The 20,959-nt window shown below is 43.0% G+C and overlaps 1 protein-coding gene across 2 annotated transcripts in view; it reads left to right on the plus strand.

Moving 5' to 3' along the window:
* pde4d (phosphodiesterase 4D, cAMP-specific) overlaps nucleotides 1-20,959 on the plus strand; it is a 153,757-nt gene that overhangs the window by 75,828 nt on the left and 56,970 nt on the right. The window contains exon 1 of one of the 2 annotated variants that reach the window (XM_076271024.1): nucleotides 1,711-1,966. The exons of the other annotated variant lie outside the window; for it this stretch is intronic. Within the exon in view, the coding sequence (XP_076127139.1) occupies nucleotides 1,761-1,966 (206 nt within the window). The 5' untranslated portion in view covers nucleotides 1,711-1,760. Of the gene's footprint in view, nucleotides 1-1,710; nucleotides 1,967-20,959 lie in introns of those variants that run through there. 2 annotated transcript variants of the gene reach the window in all.

Below are 20,959 nucleotides of genomic sequence, written 5' to 3' on the forward strand. Positions count from 1 at the left end.
CTGCTCAGTAAACAAACACCCCTGCCCACATAAACCTGCCACCCCACGTTGTGCTGTCAATAAAATGAACAAAGCTGCAGACAACCGGACATTTGTTTTGATGTTTAAAAGGAGTTGAATTTGAATTTGATCACATTGTGGGGGGTCAGACTTTTTGCAAAGAAAAATTACAATTTCATGAGCATATATGGGGTGAAAAAAATAATCTAAACAGAGAAAGATCAATAAAACAGTTTTCTTTCTCTTTTGATCTATTTCCATTGCATCCTGTGCACCAGAGACACAAAGATGGATGTGGAAGGGTGGAGAGGAGTGGAGATATACTGCATGAAGGAAGGCAGGGAGAGGAAAGATGTCTAATCGCTGGGAAAGGAGATAAGGCAAACACGACGCAAAATGATGTGTGGCTCTGACGAAAGTATCACCCTTCTCTGACGTGCAGGCTCTTTAGAGCACTCTAGCTGGCATTCTGAATATACTGCTGTCTCAAGTGCCATAACACCAGGGCTACGCTCCAGTCAATTACCATTATATTCTGCTTTTAGTGGGTTAAGAGTCACTCATCCAGTGTACTTTAACTTATGTCTATTATAACAGCTGGTAAGTCATCCAGGAATAAGCCTCCCTTATCTCTGCATGAAACGTTCTCTCTCTACCCCCTCAACCCCCCACCTCCCCAACCCACTCCACCCCATCTCTCAACCCCCCCCCCTCTTCTCCCTCCCTCTCTAGCCCTTTTCTCTCCTCTCTTAGGCACACACACACACATACACACTCAATCTCTCATTTATACGCACCTTTCTCCCACCCTCCCCGCGTTGAAGCGGTCGCAGGATTTCCAAGGAAAAAGGAGCGAAAAGGAGAGGAGTGTTGAGGAGAGGAGTGGTGACGCGGACTCGCTGCGCTGCGCTGCTCTTCTGTGTTGTGCGGCGTGTGTGAGTGTGACAGTGTGTGTGCTGTGAGCCTTTGCACAGGGGTCTCTCACAGCTCTCGTCCGAGAGTGGCAGCACCTCAGCTCAGCTATACTCAACTCACGGTCAGCACTTGTGTGTGCATGTGTGTATGTGTTTGTGTTTGTGTGAGTGTGCATGTGAACACATACGCATCTGGAGTATATGAGTGTGTGTATGTGTGTGTGTGTGTGTGTGTGTGTGTGTGTGTGTGTGTGTGTGTGTGTGTGTGTTTGCGTGCGTAGAACCGTGACTACAGACAGGCTCCGTGCTGGGCTGTCAGGAGCTGCGTGAGAACCTCCCTCCTCTTTCTCTCTCTCTTTCTCTTTCTCCCTCCTCTCGATCGCTTCTCACCTTCTCCGCTCACACACACTCATATTCAGTCACTCACAAACACCACAGTGCAGCTCAGTTTGTGAGTTTGCATCTGCTTCTGTCCCCATTTTTTGGGGACTCTTTTTCCTGAGACATTCCCTTGGTGCATTTTTTTCTTTTGTTTTGTTTTGTTTTATTTTCATCGTTGGATGGTGGCAGTTCGGAGAGCTTCCAGCAGAGATTGAGAGCGCGTAAAGGGGACTGATACCTGAAGTTTGCTACTGTTTCTTTGTCCCCTGGGGATTTTCTGAATTTCTAAACACTGTTGAGCTTCACCCGAGGAAACGGAGAAGATTGCAACGGAGGGAGCGTGAAACGAGTGAACAGCAAAAAAGGAAAAGAAAGGAAGGACGGAAATAAGGAAGGAAGGAAGGAAGCGGGATGGCCCAGCAAACAGCGGCCGTGGGCCACCAGGACACGCTGGCCGTGCCGCCCATGCCCAAGCATGCGGGGCTGAACGAGGACCTTGTGAAGATCCTGCGTGAGAACCTGCTGCAGCAGGAACGGCCCCGGGGCCACCGGCGCTCGCCCTCCTCCATTTCACCGCGCCTCTCACCCCGCAACTCGCCCCGGCTGCTGCGACGTATGATGCTCAACAACAACACCCACAAGCAGAGGCGCTTCACCGTGGCGCACACATGGTAGGACCCTCGCCCACCCCACCACCATCACCATCCAACTGACACACCCTCACCCCTCACTCTCTCTGCCCTCTCAGCCGAAAACAGGGGATGCAAATGCACCACTTGCTTCAGTGTGCTGTCAAAAGTGTTGTAGATTGTGAGTGTTTAGTGTAGTGGAGGACACAGTATAGTGTATACAGTGCAGAAAGAGTGTATGATTATTGTCGTTACTTTGGAGGAGAGTGTTTTAGATTTGGGGTGTGGTACTCAGTTCAAGGTGTTTGGGTGTGTGATGAAATGCTGGAGCTGGTTTGTTGCCCGACATACTCTGCTGGTCTGCTTTGGCTTCGTCATTTTTACCGACACTGTGCCCTCTCTTACCCTTTGTCAGTGGTGTTTACAGAAGTTCCGCAGGTTTCAGCATGTTAATTCACGGGTTTGCTAATCACATGCGCACACACACATGCCAGGCTGTGTTGCCTCATCACCTTACTTTGGTCTTTCCTCACGCTGCAATGCACACCTTTTAAACCTTCCTGTGTAGAGAAGAAATATATGATGAAACGATTTTTATGCCATCTCAAATTCCTTATGGTCCTCAGACTGACTGCCAGATTTGTGCGTTGGCTAAGTATAAGTATCAGTGGAGAGTGCTGCTGCGACTCCTCCGGCACCCTTTGCCATTCCACCCCCGAGACCACCCCCCCCCCCCCCCCACCCTCCATACCCCCCGGATGCCCCTCCACCACCTACAGTAGACTAAGCTTTGTACAGACCTGGTGCAGAGGGAATTGACTGCCTTGTGGTAATCGGCTGTTCTCTCTTTCCTCTGTTTACTCCTCTCCGACCCTCCCATCCACCTTCCCTTCCTCCTCCTCTTCCTCCTCCTCCCATGGCGAAGCTTTTACTAATTATGTTTCATAACGTCGATGAGATTATTGTAAGTCTATTGGATTTTTGGTCAGCATTTCTTTTTTTTTTTTGCCACTATTTCCTGAATGGTTGTTTAGCTTGATTGGGGCTTATCAAGTACATTTTAGTCTCATTATCCGTCCCCCCCTCCTGTGCTGATTGCTGCTCAGTGACATAGAAGCACTCACTTTAGCTCATCAACTCAGTAAACAACTCAGTCTCTTGCCTTTCTCCCCCTTCTACTGTATTTCTGGAGATTGATTTAGCCACAGATAAATGTGTGGGGTTGTTTAGTCACTTTTAGCACCTCCACTCTATTTTTCATCAGTTTAATAATTATCAGCATTATCTTGATCATCATCAGCAGCAGCAGCAGCAGCAGCAACAACAACAACAGCATCATCAATTAGATTATAACAAGACTCAGGATCTTGTCCATTCTCCACACAGGATGCATGATCCATCATGTTAAGGATTTTTGATTGGAAATGGAAAATCACCATCACATTGGAGCCTGTCACTGAGTAATAACATTGGTTGAAATAATTGTGGGGTAAGCTAGGCAAATGTGATATTTGGCTTGAGTTTAAGATATGGGTAAGGCTATTTGTACCCCTGGTACAATTAGCAGTGTATGCTATTCGTACCCTGGTGCAATTAGAAGTGAATTCTATTTGTACCCCTGTGCACACAGCAATGTGTCCTATTAGTACCCCGTCTGGTACAAATATCAATGTATGCTATTCGTACCCCGGTGCACACAGCAATGTGTTCTATTAATACCCTGTCTGGTACAAATATCAGTGTATGCTATTTGCACCCCTGTGTATTTATTCTGGCATATTGATCACACAATGTAATAATAATAAAAAAAACAAGCAACATGTTTTTTTGTTGTTACGTAACAGGGTGTGAATAGCTCAGCTGTGTAATAGACACTCTGAATAAGGTATGCTGTTTGCATCAATGTATAGTTAGAAGTGGATGCTATTCATACCCTGGTGTATATAGTACTGTATGCTATTTACACCCTGGTGTATGAACTAGCTAATTGTTGCAATCAAAACTTCCGTTGAGAAATCGGTTCGGTGAGAACGTCATATTCACAAAATTTCAATTTTTCAATCTAAAACTTAATCTGAACAGATATTAGTGCCGAAACCTTTCAGAATTCTTCACTTTCTGCTGATGAAAAAACGAATGTCCGCCATGTTTTTTGTGTACGTGAGCAACGTCTTTTTGTTGTTATGTCACAGGGTGTGAATGGCCAAGGCTATTCGTACCAGGGATGTAAATAGACACTCCGTTAAGATATAGATGATTCTCACAAAGCTTAAAATGAACAATCGACATTTCAAGAAAAAGGTCTGCAAGGAATGAGAGATGGCTGTAATATGTGGTTGTCTTGTATATTCTAAAGGATGTTTTATAGCTTCTGAATTAATCATAGCGAATACAATTTCTAAATATGCCAGAGGATTTGAAATCTGTAGCATATTGGACTGTCACTTCAGAGCCTCAGTGTGGAATGTAGTTTATCAGTGGAGGAAGAAACAGTTTATTCCTGGATGACAAGGACAGAAACCAAGTTTCCGGAGTTAAGGGTCAAGCTCCCATTCCCATTGTCTGTTTCCACTTTGACACTGACTGTGCATTAGGTCATTCACCCAGTATTATCACCAGTGATGTGAGTTAGGTAGATTACATTGAATCCTCTAAACATAATATTATTAATATAATGCATGATATGCCTATTAATAGTCTGGTACATAGCCTATGTGGTTTTTATACTGTACGTTTCTCACACAGCTCTATGAAACAATTACACACATCGGGCCCAGTGTCTGTGCCATCACAGTTTCGAATGTGTGATTGCCACCTGGCAGCTACCACAAAAGCCATTGTCTGATGGACAAAAGCAAGGCGATTGTCCCTCCAGGCTGACATTAAATCATTCTGTCATAATTTCCATACACACTCAAACACACATTACACTGAAACCCACAAGAAATCTTCTATTACACCGAAGCACATTACACATTCAGGTAAATAGCGAGCAAGTGGTTTCTGTGGTTTTTGCAGCCTCGGTATCTTCGTCTGACGGGTAAATACGGCCTGACCTGAGGGTCGTCTTTAAATTTCACCCGGGGGGGGGGGCTGAAAACACTGCAGACTTGAACTGAGGCACTAATCCAGAAACAGAGGGCAGTAGATTGTCTCGAATCTGCCGAATGCGTCGGTGTTGCTGATCGCTGAGCCAGTCAGTTTCTTCAGTAATTTGTGTCTTGAGGCAATGGTGGGGGAGGGATATCACCTCTCGGGTTATACTTTTTTTTCCCAGCGCCCAGTGCATCGATCCCTGCCTCCTGATCTCTGTTTTATTGTGCACACAGAGGGTAGAGGCCAGCTCGAGATGGGAGAGAGCCGCCCGCCTCTGTATTTGGCAGTGAGATGTTGTGCGGGTGGGGATGGGGGGGTGCTGAGTGATTGCATTTAGGTTGGGCCAGAAAATTTGAAAAAAGTGCTGGGGGTGCAGGCAGAAAAGAGAGAGCAAGAAAGAAGCAAAGAGAGAGATACAGAGAGAAAATGTGAGAAGCAAAGGGAGAAAGAGATACAAAGAGAAAATGTGAGAAGCAAAGGGAGAAAGAGATACAGAGAGAAAATGTGAGAAGCAAAGGAAACAACAGAAAGAGAGAAAAGCAGGCATGTGGGTGTAAGTCTGCAGCAAAGGTGCTCCCATTAAAGTAGGCAAAGTCCTGCTGTTGGAGCCCCAACCTCCACATAGCAGAGTCAGAAAAACAGCCCAACAGCAGAGATCAGGCCGACTGTATTAATTACCCCTCCACACAGCAGCACTTTCCCTCTCCAGATGGAGGGGAGACTGCGTAGGTGGATTTGGTGTGCTAACAGGAAGCAATAACCTTGATCAAAGTGACTCTTGTTTTTTTTTTTTTGTTTTTTTTTCCCTCCTTGCTTGTGCAGTATAGAGTATTGTAGCTACTCTAATTGATGTGGGCAATGCACATGACACCCCCCCCACCACCACCACCACCACCTCACCACCACAAGCACCCCCCCCCCCCCACACACACACACACACACACACACATACACATACAAACACACACACGCTTCATTGGAAGGAGACAGGGTGAGGCTAATGAAAACCAGACGTGAGCGGTGATGAGACTAACGCCTGTCACCAATTTAGGACGCTTGTGTTTGCTCATAGTGTCTGTCATAGTGAGTTAAGTAAAGAGCAGCATCTTGTTTTGCAGATCTTTCACACCTGACGTTAAATGTTGGAATGCACGATTATTAAGAGCCAGCTAATAAATCGCTCAGAAGTCACAACACCCACTGCTATAATATAATAAGAACGCATTAATAATGCATTTTGCGCAACAGCTCACCAGGCAGGTTCATAATAGTGCTCAAATGTAACAGAACATTTCATCAGCTTCTCCCGCACAAGTTCCCTGCTTAGCTGATGGGATTTGCTGGAAATATTGAGCACGCTAATCGACCCACATCTGCGCCATGTGTATAAAGAGTAATTATGCAAATGACTCGGAGCCACGCTGCCAAATCACCCAGGTGATGCGATATATACCCTGTTCGCGAGCGTGCTTCGTAACAAGATAATTAAGCAGAACAAAGTGGAAGAAGCAGATTCTGCTGCATTTGAAGGCATTCACAAAGTTGGCACTGTCAAATGTGCTGAGTCATGGATGTCATTGCACAACAGAAGCTGGAAGAAAAACAGTGATTAAAAGCAGGTAGTTTTTTTGCAACAAGCTGATCTGAAGGTAAACAAGACCTGATAAATGCTGGTGCATTTGAAGAACACACTGTTTTCAAAGCCAGTTCATTGGCAGCCTTTACATAATTCATAGACCTATCGGATCCCGATTTCAATTCTTTGCCGTATGTTGGGTTGGTTCTAGAGGGGAAGCCGAGCAAGATGAAAAAGATTTTAATGACTTTTGGCAGAGAAAGGAATTGGACACAGCAAGCCCAGATGCTGAATGGCTCTTTTCAAAGGTCTTTTGATGAGTGATTAAGCAGGAACCAAATGAGGAGAGATGTGCTGCAGCAGCAGCACCAGCTCTTTGTTCCCACACCTCCGTCGGGGGGCTGGGGGCCATTGAAAAGCCCCAGCTTTGATTAGAGAGCCAGGCGCACCTTGCAGTCATTGTAGCACGCGACACCCTCTGGGTGGCTGTATGTTGTGTCGAGTGAATGATTCATACCCCAGAGACCGTCAGATTGAGGATGAGGGAACAGAAAAAAGGGTGGCGGGGGGAGGCTTAGGATGGGTAATTCAGAGGGAAATGGGGGTTTAACTGCCATCGCCACTCTTAAATAGACAGCCATCTCATTCTGCCGCCAGAGGATCCATGCAGAGGAGCCACAGGTGCTTTCATAACAGTCGCAGACCCTTGGCACATTTATTGTGTGCTGCCGTCGAAGCCATTGGGGCCCCTGTCTGTTCTGAGTGCATGCAACTATGGAGAATTTCCCCTCTCTGTGAAAATACCTGTCTGTAGTCTCTCTTCCAAGAGCCAAATCAACAGGAAATAATATGAACAGGTGTCAGAGGACTTTAGATTTCACCTATCACTGGGTTTTGCCAATCTGATCAGTGCAAGGCATGAACCTGGCATGGAACCGCATTCTCTCCCTTTTAGGAAAAGTGGTGTCAAAGCTTTGGGGTGGATTATGAGTAAGGGTGAGATTCAGAGAGAAAGAGATATAGAGAGACATTATTTGGGAATTTTTTATGGGCAATATAAAACCTCGCACAAGCGAGGCCAAGAGCGCTGAGCTCGCTGACTGCTATCATAGTAAAAGTGCAGCGATATTATTGTCCTCCCGTGAGAGAGTGATAAATAGACTGAGTAGACAAGGGATGCTTGGGGTGTTGTTAGCGTAGCATTAGCATCACCCAGGTTGCCTCGTTTATTTTAATGTGACCCATAAGATCTCTGCCTGCTGCTGCTGCTGCTGACCCAGCTGTTGTGGTCCGAATCAATGCTGGATCTGGGTCTGAACCGCTCAGAAGACCTCTGCTCTTCAGAATACTCCTTGGTGTGGAAGGCTAGAGTGCATTTGGCGCCTTAACGACACCCAGTCTAAAGAATTGGCCCCAGCTTTCACTCCCCTGTCTTAAGTCATTTATCCGAGGTTGTAAATCTGCACTGGTTTTCCCAGGCAGGGCTGAGGCAGCCTAATGGCTTGCTCATATTGATTTCTCTGTTGTTCGGCCTCAGCACTCCTACACTGTTTAGGTTAAAGAAGTGTGCAGCGACAGCTGAGGGTGTATTCCTCAGAGAATATGAAAAGAATAGCAAGTCTTGCATTTTGGCTCATATTGAATAATCAATGTCATATATGTGTTTGGGTATGTTTTGGCCTTAAAAAACACAAACAACTAAAAAAAAAAAAAAACACATACAAACGTAAAAGAAGTGCAGAGTTTACAGGTATTTTACACATATATACTTTTATTACACGGCTCTTCACAAGACAAGTAGAATGCTCCATTGGCTTGAATGGGATTTTCCAAAGTTCTACGGTAAAATATATTCATGTAATTACCGCTGCAAACATATAATTACCGCTGTCAATGGCAACAGGTTTTGTGCTTCTGATACCTCTTTCATATCACTACGCAAGGACTGGAACTTCATTCAAAAGTGAAAGCAGACGGTTGATCAGCTGTGTTCTGAAGAATGTTTGATTCAAATTCCTCCACTGCGCATCGGGGTCCGGTTCGCCCTGTCGGGACTTGTTTTCCCAGTAATGACCGGCGTTCTATACATTATCCCTTACGTAAACATATACATTCATGATATCACATTCATACTGTATGTGTGTGTGTGTGAGAGAGCATACACAAACATATACAGAAGCAACCCTCCCCCTAATTCCCCCAACACACACACACACACACACAGAGATCCAATTTTGTCACACACTCAAATCCAAATGAAAATGGACAACTTGCAGAGAGCCTCCAACCTCCTAATAAAGCAGACGCAGTAGGCACAGTTGATGGCCACTGGGCTTGGTAGCACTGAGCTCTCAGGCGCGTCATTGCTACATGCCAGACGGCCTTGTGTGCCTGGCACAGGCCTCAGATCAGATCGCTGAGATGCCGATGAGACGTGAAGCTGGCGGCAGCGCTGCAGACCGAGTCAAAGATTAGCCACAGCCCACCGACTGGGACCCCAGCCGTGCCATTGATGAAACTGCCTTGCAGACCTTGCGGGCGTACATGTAAAATGGTTACATAAAATATTATTTCACTCATTTATTTATTTATTTTACAATAAAAGAGACGTTAAAATAACTGACACAATCACACATAACCAAGGCCATCTTATCAAAATACATCTGAAAGCACCCTGCCGGAAATGGGCTCAGCTCTTTTCCTCCTATTCCATTCTTGCATGCTTGTATCGATAGCCATGGGCGTTTTGATGGGTGAATGCCACAATGGAAATTGTACCATAGCAGATATGAAATTATGACATTTAGAACAGAGGCTTTCGCCAGTGCAGACCCTCTACCCCTTCAAAATATACATTTGCCTACATTTATGTGGATATGGTAATGTAGTTATTTAACATGGTTCAATTCCATATAGCTGTATAGAGAGAGAGAGAGAGAGAAGAAACAGAGGGGAGGCTGGAAGACAGAGCATAGCAGAGGCTGGATTAAACCGCAGTGGCTGCTCTCTTTAATCATCAGCTCTGCGGTGGGAAGAAAGGTTCACACACACATACACACACACACACACACACACACACACACACACACACACACACACACACACACACACACACTCACTCACTACTATTTAATAAGAGCCACCCAATTAAGAGACAGTGCCTTAGATGTTCACAGAATATTTATTCCTCTATACTAGATGCCTCAGCTGGATCTGTCTTTGTTGATGTTGTTTAAAAGACCACCCATTTTTTGCCCTGTGTGATTGTGTTTATGTTAGGACTGCCGTGTGAATGTATGCATACACGATGTGGTGCATATGTAGTTGGGCATTAAGATGAGTGAATATGTCAATAGTAAGCATTTGTGTATGTGTGTGTTTGTGTACTCTGATAGTATATAATTGCCCAGACAAGTTGATCTTCAAATCCCCTGGATCACTTGACTGTTGGATTTGATCAGACTGATTTTCTTGCTGCTGTATTGGATAATGAAGAATTGGGAAAGGGGGATGACTGTCTGTGTGAGTCATAATTGGGCTGTATCGCTTCTCTCCCTTGGGCACAGGGGGAGGTTATATGCCTAGCTAATCATTTGATTAAAAAAAAATTGAAAGTTGGACACCATTTTTTCAGCATACATTAAAATATAGTAGTTGATCAGATTATTTATTTTTTTTACCTCGCTGTTTTTGGCAACACCTGATGGGAATTCTTTTTTATCTCACTGGCATAAATCCGATGCCTCTGAGGAGAACATATAAATAAGTGCACCCATTTTTGGGCTGATGCCAGCACCTTGGCTTCTACAGTTCAGTGAATTACTTTTTTCAACGTGTGATTGTCTTAACAACCCAATCAAACACTGCTGTCTAATCATTTCCATTTTTAAAATGGTATGGTTGATGTTCAAATGATCATTTTGATTACTACAAGCCAGACAACGTGTGAAATAATGTCTAACCAATAAGGCAAAGACTCTTGGACCTTCCCGGGCATTAGCGTCCATATTGGCACTTTCCGTCTTACCACTTCATTGCTGCGAATGCCCATTGACCTGGTGCTTGATCCTCCGCACGAGAGCTCAGTTCTGTTTGTGTAGTCTTTCATGCCGCCACTCATGGGGGACAGTGGGGAGAGATCAGCACTAATGCTCACTTGTGGCAGTTTCACACTTGGTGAAATGGTGGCTGCTCAAGCACAGATGGCTTAGCCTCCAGGAGCTCATGATTGATCATCACCAGCACAGTCTCTGCTGTGCCGCTGACATCATTGTCTGAAAAGGAGGGTGCTTACTCCTGTGTTGAAAGACTGTAAACAAGAAGAAGTGGCCAGTCATAAGCACATCGCTTGGTGCAAGGTGCAAGGTTGCAGTGTAACCATTGTAAAAAAAGTAGTCCTCGCACTCTTTCATCACACTGATTTATTCAAGCAAAATAAACCAACAAAGAAATGAGTTTCAACAGGTTCTGACAAAAGTTGTAAACACACATACCAACTAGGAAGAGGAACAGGACGATGTGAACTGTTAAACAAAGGCTCCCCCGGAGAAAATTATGGCCATGGTGATTTGATCCAGTCCACATTCTAGCAAAGGCAATAGCTAATTTAAACAGTATTAAAACGTAGTGTAAAGTTCTAATGAGTGTAATGCCCCCAAATCCTTGCCTCTTGAAATCCTGATGAAGAGAAATAAATGATGCACTCCTTATACTCCAATGCTGTTCTGAGACTGCTGTATATTACCACAATCTGTGATTCTGTAGAAGGACAGACATGTCTGGCTACTGATACACTTGATGCACCTCCATGTTGCTCCAGCCTCTCTTGAAATGAATTGAAGGACAAGAAGATAATTAAAAAGATAAAAACACAACCCTCCTGCCTTGCCTTGAGGCAGCCACGACTCGAGTTTGGAGAAGAAGGCAGATGGATAAAACTCGTCTCCTTCACCATCCTCGGCTGTATTGACACATACAGTACTCAAAGATCCTGCGCCCCTGGAGGAAGCCTATTTTTAGAAATTCATTTGGCGCTGTTTGCAGTGGTCGCGATACGGGGGCACTGCCACTGATGGATATTACCTGGATTAGTTTATTCTAAAGGTTACTGATAACAGAAACTAATCACGCCTTGGCCATTTTTTTAACCTTTGTCTCAGGGTGTGACAGACACATTGTTGTACTCCCCCACTCCTATTGGGTTGGGGGTGGAGGTGGGGCAGTCATAATTTCCCAATCTTATTATGGATGTGACTAAAGCACTCCATTTTAACATCTCCCATTCTATCATCATCCAGCCCACTCTGCGTCCATATCGCTCTCTCTCAGATGTACCATTCGCACATCAAGCTCTCGCTTATATATATTGAATGACGAGGGACGGAAATAGAGCCTCACCACTTTTAGATGCAGCAGAAAGAGAAGAGAGTTTTTATGTCCTGAGCTCAGCCCATTTTGAATGTGGCTGACCTTTAAGATGCGGGTGAACAGAAAACAGTTCTCTCTCTCTCTCTCTCTCTCTCTCTCTCTCTCTGGCTGTCTTAGTGTCTTGCTCTAGATGGAAACGGAAAATGACAAGTCAAACTCTAGCTCACCATCTAAATGGAGAAGGAAACACTCCATGATTCATGAAATGTTGCTGTTTCAAAAGAAAACCTAATTCATTATTTTTTTATCAGTTAATCTGCTCTGCACTATTTGTATTGTGTTTATAAAGAATAGGTTTTAGATCCTGTTCCATGGTATGTGTGTGTGTGTGTGTGTGTGTGTGTGTTGTGTGTGTGTTGTGTGTGTGTGTGTGTGTAGGTGGGTAGTTGGGTGTGTTTGGTTGTGTCAGCGCTACTCAGAACTGCATGAATAGACAGGCATTTAAATGTCATGGAATAGTCTGATAGAAATGAGCCAAACACAGATGGAAATGATGACACCAACGGAGAACAGAATGTGTTTGCCCAGCCAGGATGCATATTAAACTCTGCAGTAAGGCAAATTGCTCATCACAGATAATGTGTGTGAGTATGTGTAGTGTTGGTTAAAGATTAGACTGATAGACAATCCTTGAAATGTAATAGTAAATTCAGTGGCATCACCATAAATTTGCATTAAACCATGCACACATGCACCACATGAAAGCATTGGGTAGAAATGCATATAAATGCGTGAAGAAAATGCCTTTTCGAAAGGGATCCTTAGTTATTGCTTTTTTACTTCTATATGCTGTGTGTGTGATTTCTGTATGTGCAGTGTTGGTGTTCGGTGCTAAAACATTGGCAAAGTCTTGCGACCCTCTTCTTTCCAACTGGTGAAATAGATTATTTAAAAAATGCAGCGAAATAGGCTTTGGAGGCAAATGCAGAAAATGTCTTCTCTCATAGGTAGGCTATGTCAACACCAAAAGCATTAATGTCAGTGGCATCCTTTGACAATCTGATTTATTATTTTCCGAAGGATAACTAGCACTTATCCAATGTATAACATTTAATGTGCTCCTGTGGCAAAAAAAGGCTGCATAGTGTTCTGTCACTGTTAAGCTTAAGTACAGCATCTTCAAGCTCATCATTGCAAGAGGCGCAGGTAGAGATTTGAGTTTGTATAAACGGAGCATCCACTTTCGGAGGAACATTATGGAAACTGAAGTGTAAGCCTACAGTACATCTAGTGCTACTGAATATCCCCTGACCCCCTGTTTTAGAGCCACTGGTCTAGAGGACTCCTAACTCACTAAGACCTATTCACAAACCATCGTAAAGCAGCTGTTTGTATCATTCCAGGTCGCAATGTTTTAAAAATGCACACAGAATCACTCAAATCCTAAGGGAATAATGGTGCAGCTTGTAAGAGATGCAATAACTCCACCTACAGCAACCAAAACTATTCATGGTCAAGATTTAAATAGTTTTATTGTTAATCAAATGAAATTACTTTAATGTCAATGCAAACATGTAATTGGCATACAGATCTGCATTTTAAACATTGCAAACCTGCTGTGTCAATCCATAGTGTATCCAGTTACTATTTTATTTGTAAGCTGTCATATTTATGTATTTATTTATTTATGTATTTATTTATTTATGTATTTATTTATTGATGAACCTTTCGTCATTACTCATGTAAGGCAAACCTGTCATTTATCAGCCAACTCGTCAGCCAATCACCAGTCACTGCAAGCAAGCTTGTGCATGAGAAATGACATCAACCATAGCAACGGAGCTCTTATCTTAGGAGTTGTCATATAGTGTCACATGTCACTATAGTTGGTCTTAGCAGCTTTGTCAATGGGTTTTAAGAGAAAACTTAAAACACCTTTAGTGCAATTTAATAGTACTCTTGGCGGTAAGAAAAAATGCTTTGGGAATGCGGGTCTCTGGAGTGTTGTTATATCTTATAGAGATAGATATTTATCATGTCTAAGAGGCCTTGCGGAAAGGGAATTATCCTAGGCAGGAAGGAGTGCACAAAAGGGGAGGAGCAACATGGTGGTGTGTGCTTATAAGTGTGCAAGTATTGTCAGAGGTGTGTGGTAACATTCATACTCTCCATTTAAATGTGAGTGTTTAGAGTTTTTGTGTCACACTTGACCTTCAATTTTAATTATGCTATGGGGGGGGGGGGGGGGGGATTCAGGGTTAGGAAAAAAATAAATATATCCAAGAAAGTGCTCTAATTTTAAACATGAAAGAAGTGTGCAGGGCTGTTGAATAATGTACAATCTTAGACCTTTAGGACTCCATTATTTATTTCATCGTGTGTCTGCTTAATTACTTATAATATGCGCATGATTTAAGATTATGGAAGTGTCTCTGTGGCTGCTCGGGCTGCAGTCTCACATGCCAGAATGCTGGCACGGTGTGTGGGTCAGTCCTGCCTCCTTCAAAACCTAGACCCTCACACTCATTCCCCCAAAAGGCTCCAATTAAAAAATGAGGAAGGCTTATCTCATCTTCTGGGGAGCAATAGATTTGAAGAGGTGAAAAAGCAAGATGAGAAGGGAGGGGTTTGCATCAGCAGCTGTTCGGTGCTTGAAGCTTTTTATTGATTTTATTATCTTTCATTGATTCAGTGTCTGTTGGTTTTGGGTTTACTCCGTTATAAACTCTCATTTACAAAATGAAGATGTGGAATATTTCTAGCACCTAGAAGGAAACAATTCTTCATTTTCCCAGGATAGCAACTCACATGAAACTGATTTAACTTGTAACCTTTCAGCTTTGCTGACGATATGATGAGAACATAAGAGAATACAAGAGACATCGAATCTTAGTGTGATGTTCCTGGCTGTGTAGAGGACAAATGTGGATGTGTATGCCGATGTCGTGAGGCAGGGTTGTTTGTGTGTGCATGGTTGATGTTACAGACGTCTCTTTTGTGCCCTCTGCCTGACCTGACCTGACCTCCCTCTAAATAAAGTACTCACTCGGGGTTTGTTAACCAGTCCTCTCTTTCAAGTATGTTAAGAGTTTGCTGGAGAAAAGTACTTGAACCAGTGTGTGTGTGTGTGTGTGTGTTTGTGTGTGTGTGTGTGTCTGTGTGTGTGTGTGTGTGTGTGTGTGTGTGTGTGTGTGGTGAATCTATTTACAGCTTTAAGCTCACAACCATAATGTGTTTTGCATGTTAACACTATGTGTTACACCACACTGCTTGAGGATTTGACTTGCTATTGTTTTAGCTTTTTCAGTCTTGCCTGTAATACCACCCAGTTGTCAAAATTTCTGCATATCGAACAAATAAACACATTGAGTATATTCAACATTGAACGTGCATTAAAAACGTATGATCACAGCTCTTTCATTGCAGATCATAGCAAACGTTTTTTGATATGCAACCAAAATGCAGTATGTAGCATTTTCAGGTTTATAAAAATGCTTTGAAAATAGGGCAAAGATAAGAAGAGCATTACTTTGTATTTATATAAATTGTGTACATTCTGTTCCTTGTTTAGAGGATTTCTGGGGCAAGGGGAAATTTAGCAACTCAATTAGTTACTTAAACTGTGTTGGGGTGTTAATTTATTGGATCTTAATTAGCTGTTTTATGATGAGACTGTGTCCTGCAGTGCCTCTTAGCTAATTATTTTTGTTTCCAAAGCATGACCTTAGTTCACTTAATGTGTACTTATAACCCATGCTGATGTACGGACAGAAAAGCTATTTTTTTATCTGTTCAACTTGGCAGGGAGATAGATTAGGTCATTGTGTATTGTACGTATGTATCACTGTACTAACGTAAGGTGACCATGTTGACCATCATTAGCATATTTCTCCAATACCATGTAATAGAGCCAGAGGGATGGGGAAACCCTGCTTGGGTAGAGCTGGTAATGACTGAGGAGAGAAGTGGTATTGTATTGTTATGTACACAAGCTCACATTGATGTGGCTACTGTGCTTAGAGCTGGTATGTGTTATCTGTGGTATGTGCCAATATGTGGACACAAAAAGGTCCATCTTGAATAAATAGACTTTGTATGTTTTTGTGTTTACTCTGCAAGACTAAATGTGATAGAACTAACATGATAGTTCACCTCTCCTACCTGTTTTCTCATGTGGAGAGGTAGGATTTAGAACAGTAGTTATATACTGTAGATGTGTAATTAGCATTTCTACTATGAATTTGATAAAGCTGCAACACTTAGATACAATTCGTAAATTAATTTTGAAGCCAGCGTTGGAGCCTCTCTGCTGAATTTCAGCTCATTTTCTCTCTGCGGTGTATGATTTAATTTAATCCGCTTTCAGATGTTACTGTAATATCTATATACACTGGTTTAGCAACGGTCCCCAACCACCGGGCCGTGGAACATTCCTAACCGGGCCGTAGCCTACGACATGAGTTTAAAAAAATGCATGCAAACTAAACTCAATTTAATTCGCAATAATGTCACGTTTTTACATGGCATGCAGTTGTTTGATTGCACGCATGTTTGCATTTTGCAAGGTCTATTTTCTTACGTCTGTCTGTTCCGCCTTCAACACTTATTAGCTGGGAAGGAATATGTGAAAAATCATGAAGATTGGGCACTTCTGGATAAGTTTTTGATTTTTGGCAGTGTGTTAGGTATAGGCCTAAGGTTTTCAAAAATCCATGGATACAAGTTGGGGTGGCCCCCCTAGTGGCAGTTATCCATAAAATCCAAAATGGCCCCCGCCGAAAAGAGAAAAGGTTATCTCAGCTTCCTTTAGTCTTAAATTGTTGCATAATGTATTTTCTCTACTTTGTTTGATACAAGGAATCCAATTTTGTTATGTTCTTCTTATTTTAAGTCCATTTACATGTTAAATCTAGTATCATAGTCATATTTAGCTCATAAACTGTCAATATATCTGAAAAAGTCACATTGAAATATTACTCAGGTCCCTAGACCCATATTTTACCTCCAATGTATGCTTTTCTTTGTTGATTGGACAGGTCATTATCACTATAGTGTCAAAAATCACGTTGTGACCAAAAGGACCATTATTGCGGCCTTAAATAAACACAAATTCAGAACTATGCCACAGTGAAAAGTTACAGTATATTAGGCTTTTCACCATGTTAAGGATCAATATTATATTTTAGTCAAATAACACACAAAAAAACAAAAAAAACAATTCATACTTAAACCATAGACTTTCTAATGAGGAGATACAGCACTCAAAAAATCCTCCATAGAAATGCATGAGCTTAGTTTGTAACGGCAATATGGCAGTTGTCTACACAAATCACACCCCTTCCGCGGCAAAATGTTGACATGTGAATACATTGAGCCAATCATGTGGTGTGTTGTGAAGACATCGTGCCAGTCATGTGTTGTGATCTCATCGCTGGAGCAAGATTGGTGTTGTGAAGCCTTGCGCACGCGCATTTCTGCCGAAATGGATGCCCGATGAGTGCCCAAAAAGCGTTGCAATATGGCCGCCGAGTGGAGGGACTTGCCTAAAAGGACTTTGCTTAAACATCATGTATTTATTCAAAGATTTTTGGTTTCACTCTTCATCATTATTAGTACAGCCTCCCTCACACTTGCACAATGTGGTACAGCAAAGTCCAGCTCGGTGGCACTTACAGTTGCCCATACAGGCAACCACACAGCCACAGTTGAGGAGGAGTGAGCATCCCTTGCTGGCATCTTCCAGATCTGTCCAATATGGCACCCAGACTTTGGTTCTGTCATTCCATTCCCAACCCCACTCACTGGGGTCTGGAATCTCTGGAGTTTTGGAGAGGGACTGCTTCCAGACAAAAGCTGCAGTGTTCCAGGAGTTAGGCCTCTCAGAGCTGTGGATTGGATTTGGATCAGGGAAGGCATATAAAGATATACCATTCCACCACATCTCAGAAATGCTGGGACCTCAAAAATGTCAAGAACTGCCCCTCTTCCATGCGTTCACATGATGTAACGTTGTATCAGCAATGTATGGAATTGGCAAAAAAAAAGCATGGAATGCGTGGGCAGCTTACCCAGAAGTCACCGGCACCCTCATTCTGATCACCCAAGACCCAACCAGCCTCACACTGGAATCAGTGCACATGCAAGTTCTCAAACGCTGGACCAGGGGCGGAGTGGGGCACTAAAATCCACCGGGAAAATTCTGACGGCACCATCATAGCACTCCAATAGTTGCCTGTATAAATTTAAAAAAGGCCTAGCCTACAGACAATGTCAACCTAAACCTAATACAGGTAATTAAATAATTGAAAAAACCAGGCACTTTGAATAGGTTTGTACAAGAACGATTAAAGTCGGCCTATATAGGCTTACATATAGACAGTTCCAACGAGTTCCACCATCCATTTATCAGCCTGAGTGGCCCACTAATTAGTCATTAGGCTAGGCCTAGGCTACATATCAACATAAGACTAGCTTGTACTAGTTTCAATAACGTCAATGCTTTAGCTCCGCTAACCTTGCTCTCTGCATTCCATCCATATGTAAAACAGCAAGCAACCACGCAAATCCGTCGACTGTCAAAACTCCTGTAGTTTTCCTCGAACTTGATCGTTTGTAGGGTCATGCCATTAGACGAGGGGCCGCTCATTTATCCCCCTACATTTCTGTAAATAGACTTGACCTGCAATCGGTTCATTGGATAAACCAGAAACACATTCCCTATTCCCAGGAGGCTTTGCTCCATTCTAGCCTAGGCTTACGTTAAGTACAAACAAACAAATTAAATGGTCATTTTTTTTATTTGTGATGAAAGTTCTATAACGCCTAATTAAGACAAAAATGAATTAAGATAAAAAATTAAGGCTAGCCTACACAAAAATCAGCATGGGAGAGATGAGTGTGCAGGGTAACCATGAATGACATATAGACAGTGAACGAGTGGTATAAATATTGGTTGGACTTCCCAAATGTTAAAGTGTAGATCTCAGAGATTTTCGTGGAAAATTCTCAATGCACCTATCAGGTCGATGGCCGCGTACGACTCACGGCCGCGATAAAAGCTCTATGGGCCGGCCCGCACCGCGCAGACTCATCGGCCGGCCCACCGGGAAAACTCCCGATCGTCCCGATTGCCACTCCGCCCCTGCGCTGGACTGTATAGTAAGAACTGCGGTGTCGAGTCAGTCAATGAAACCCGGAAGCTTCTTTTCACTCATGGCCTCAAATCCCTGGATTCAATCCCCCCGACCCATCATTCCTTATTCCAGCATGGAAAGCGTGCCCTGCACGCTGCAGCTTTTGTCTGGAAGCATTCCCTCTCTAGCCTTGTGAGACCATCCTGATCTCGAGAGTTTCAGATTTTCACTCGCAGATTAGTAGGCATCTCTCCGATAAAGAAAATTTGGAGCAGTTTGCCAAACGAACGTCCAATCAGCGTTGGTTTTGAGGCGGGTTTAGGTGTGACGCAACGAGAAGCTACTGTTCAATCTAAACAACATGGTGACTTACACGGATGAGATGAGCATGGCTATCGCTGAAGTTTTATCCGAATATATTTTAGTATTCCTGGGGAAGCTAGGAGTCTCTGCAATGTAGCTGGGAGGAATGAAGGACACAGACATCCTCCACGGCCAATTCAAGTTAGTGTTTGGTAGCACTGACGAGTTACTTAACGAGAAGGAATATGCTTTCTTCAGACGTGTATCCTACCATGAAAACTTGGTGGGGGATTGTCGTTGAGGTTCATGTCACATACAAATAGTATGTTTAAAAACGTTAACGTTAGTTACTTATCTAACTTGTATGTTAAAAGATGGCATTAGAAGAACGCTTCCTTTATCTGATTGGTTGATTTGGACCGACCAACATAGGTGGTGACAGACAGATGGTTTATCCAATCAGCTAACCAGTATTTTCGCCCTTTTCCCAAACATTCTCCAACGGAAAGTTCCCAGATGGATATGCGGAGCAAATGCGAAGCAATCCATCTGGCAGAGTCAGGTTAGTCCCTCTCCAAAACTCCAGAGATTCCAGACCCCAGTGAGTGGGGTTCGGAATGGAATGACAGAACCTAAGTCTGGGTGCCATATTGGACAGATCTGGAAGATGCCAGCAAGGGATGCTCACTCCTCCTCAACTGTGGCTGTGTGGTTGCCTGTATGGGCAACTGTAAGTGCCACTGAGCTGGACTTTGCTGTACCACATTGTGCAAGTGTGAGGGAGGCTGTAATGATGAAGAGTGAAACCAAAAATCTTTGAATAATACATGATGTAGTATGTACGAAGTATGATTTTTTTTTTTTACGTTATTTGACTAAAATGTAATATTGATCCGTAACATGGTGAAAAGCCTAATATAACTTTTCACTGTGGCATAGTTCTGAAGTTGTGTTTATTTAAGGCAATGGTCAAACAATGGTTTAAACAATGGTCCTTTTGGTCACAACATGTGATTTTTGACACTATAGTGATAGTGACCTGTATAATCAACAAAGAAAAGCATACCTTGGAGGTAAAAATATGGGTCTAGGGACCTGAGTATTTCAATGTGACTTTTTCAGAGATCAGATTCAGAGACAGTTTATGAGCTAAATATGACTATGATACTACATGGAAATGGACTTAAAATAAGAAGAACATATCAAAATTGGATTCCTTGTATCAAACAAAGTAGAGAAAATACATTATACAACAATTTAAGACTAAAGGAAGCTGAGATATAACCTTTTCTCTTTTCGGCGGGGGCCATTTTGGATTTGATGGATAACTGCCACTAGGGGGGCCACCCCAACTTGTATCTATGGATTTTTAAAAACCTTAGGCCTATACCTAACACCCTGCCAAAAACTTGTCCAGAAGTGCCCAATTTTCATGAATTGCATCCTAGCTATTATAGCCTTCAGCGCTGCGCAGCCTCAGGTCAGCTCACTTCACTTGATCAGTTCTTGGCGAATGGTAGTGTCACACGAAGTTAGCTAAACTGCTAGAATGAGCAACAA

The sequence above is a fragment of the Alosa pseudoharengus genome, unplaced genomic scaffold, assembly GCF_046254945.1.
Source record: "Alosa pseudoharengus isolate Yale_2024_CS ecotype anadromous, Long Island Sound unplaced genomic scaffold, YU_APseudo_1.1 YU_APseudo_1.1_scf_6, whole genome shotgun sequence".
Taxonomy (NCBI): Eukaryota; Metazoa; Chordata; class Actinopteri; order Clupeiformes; family Clupeidae; genus Alosa; species Alosa pseudoharengus.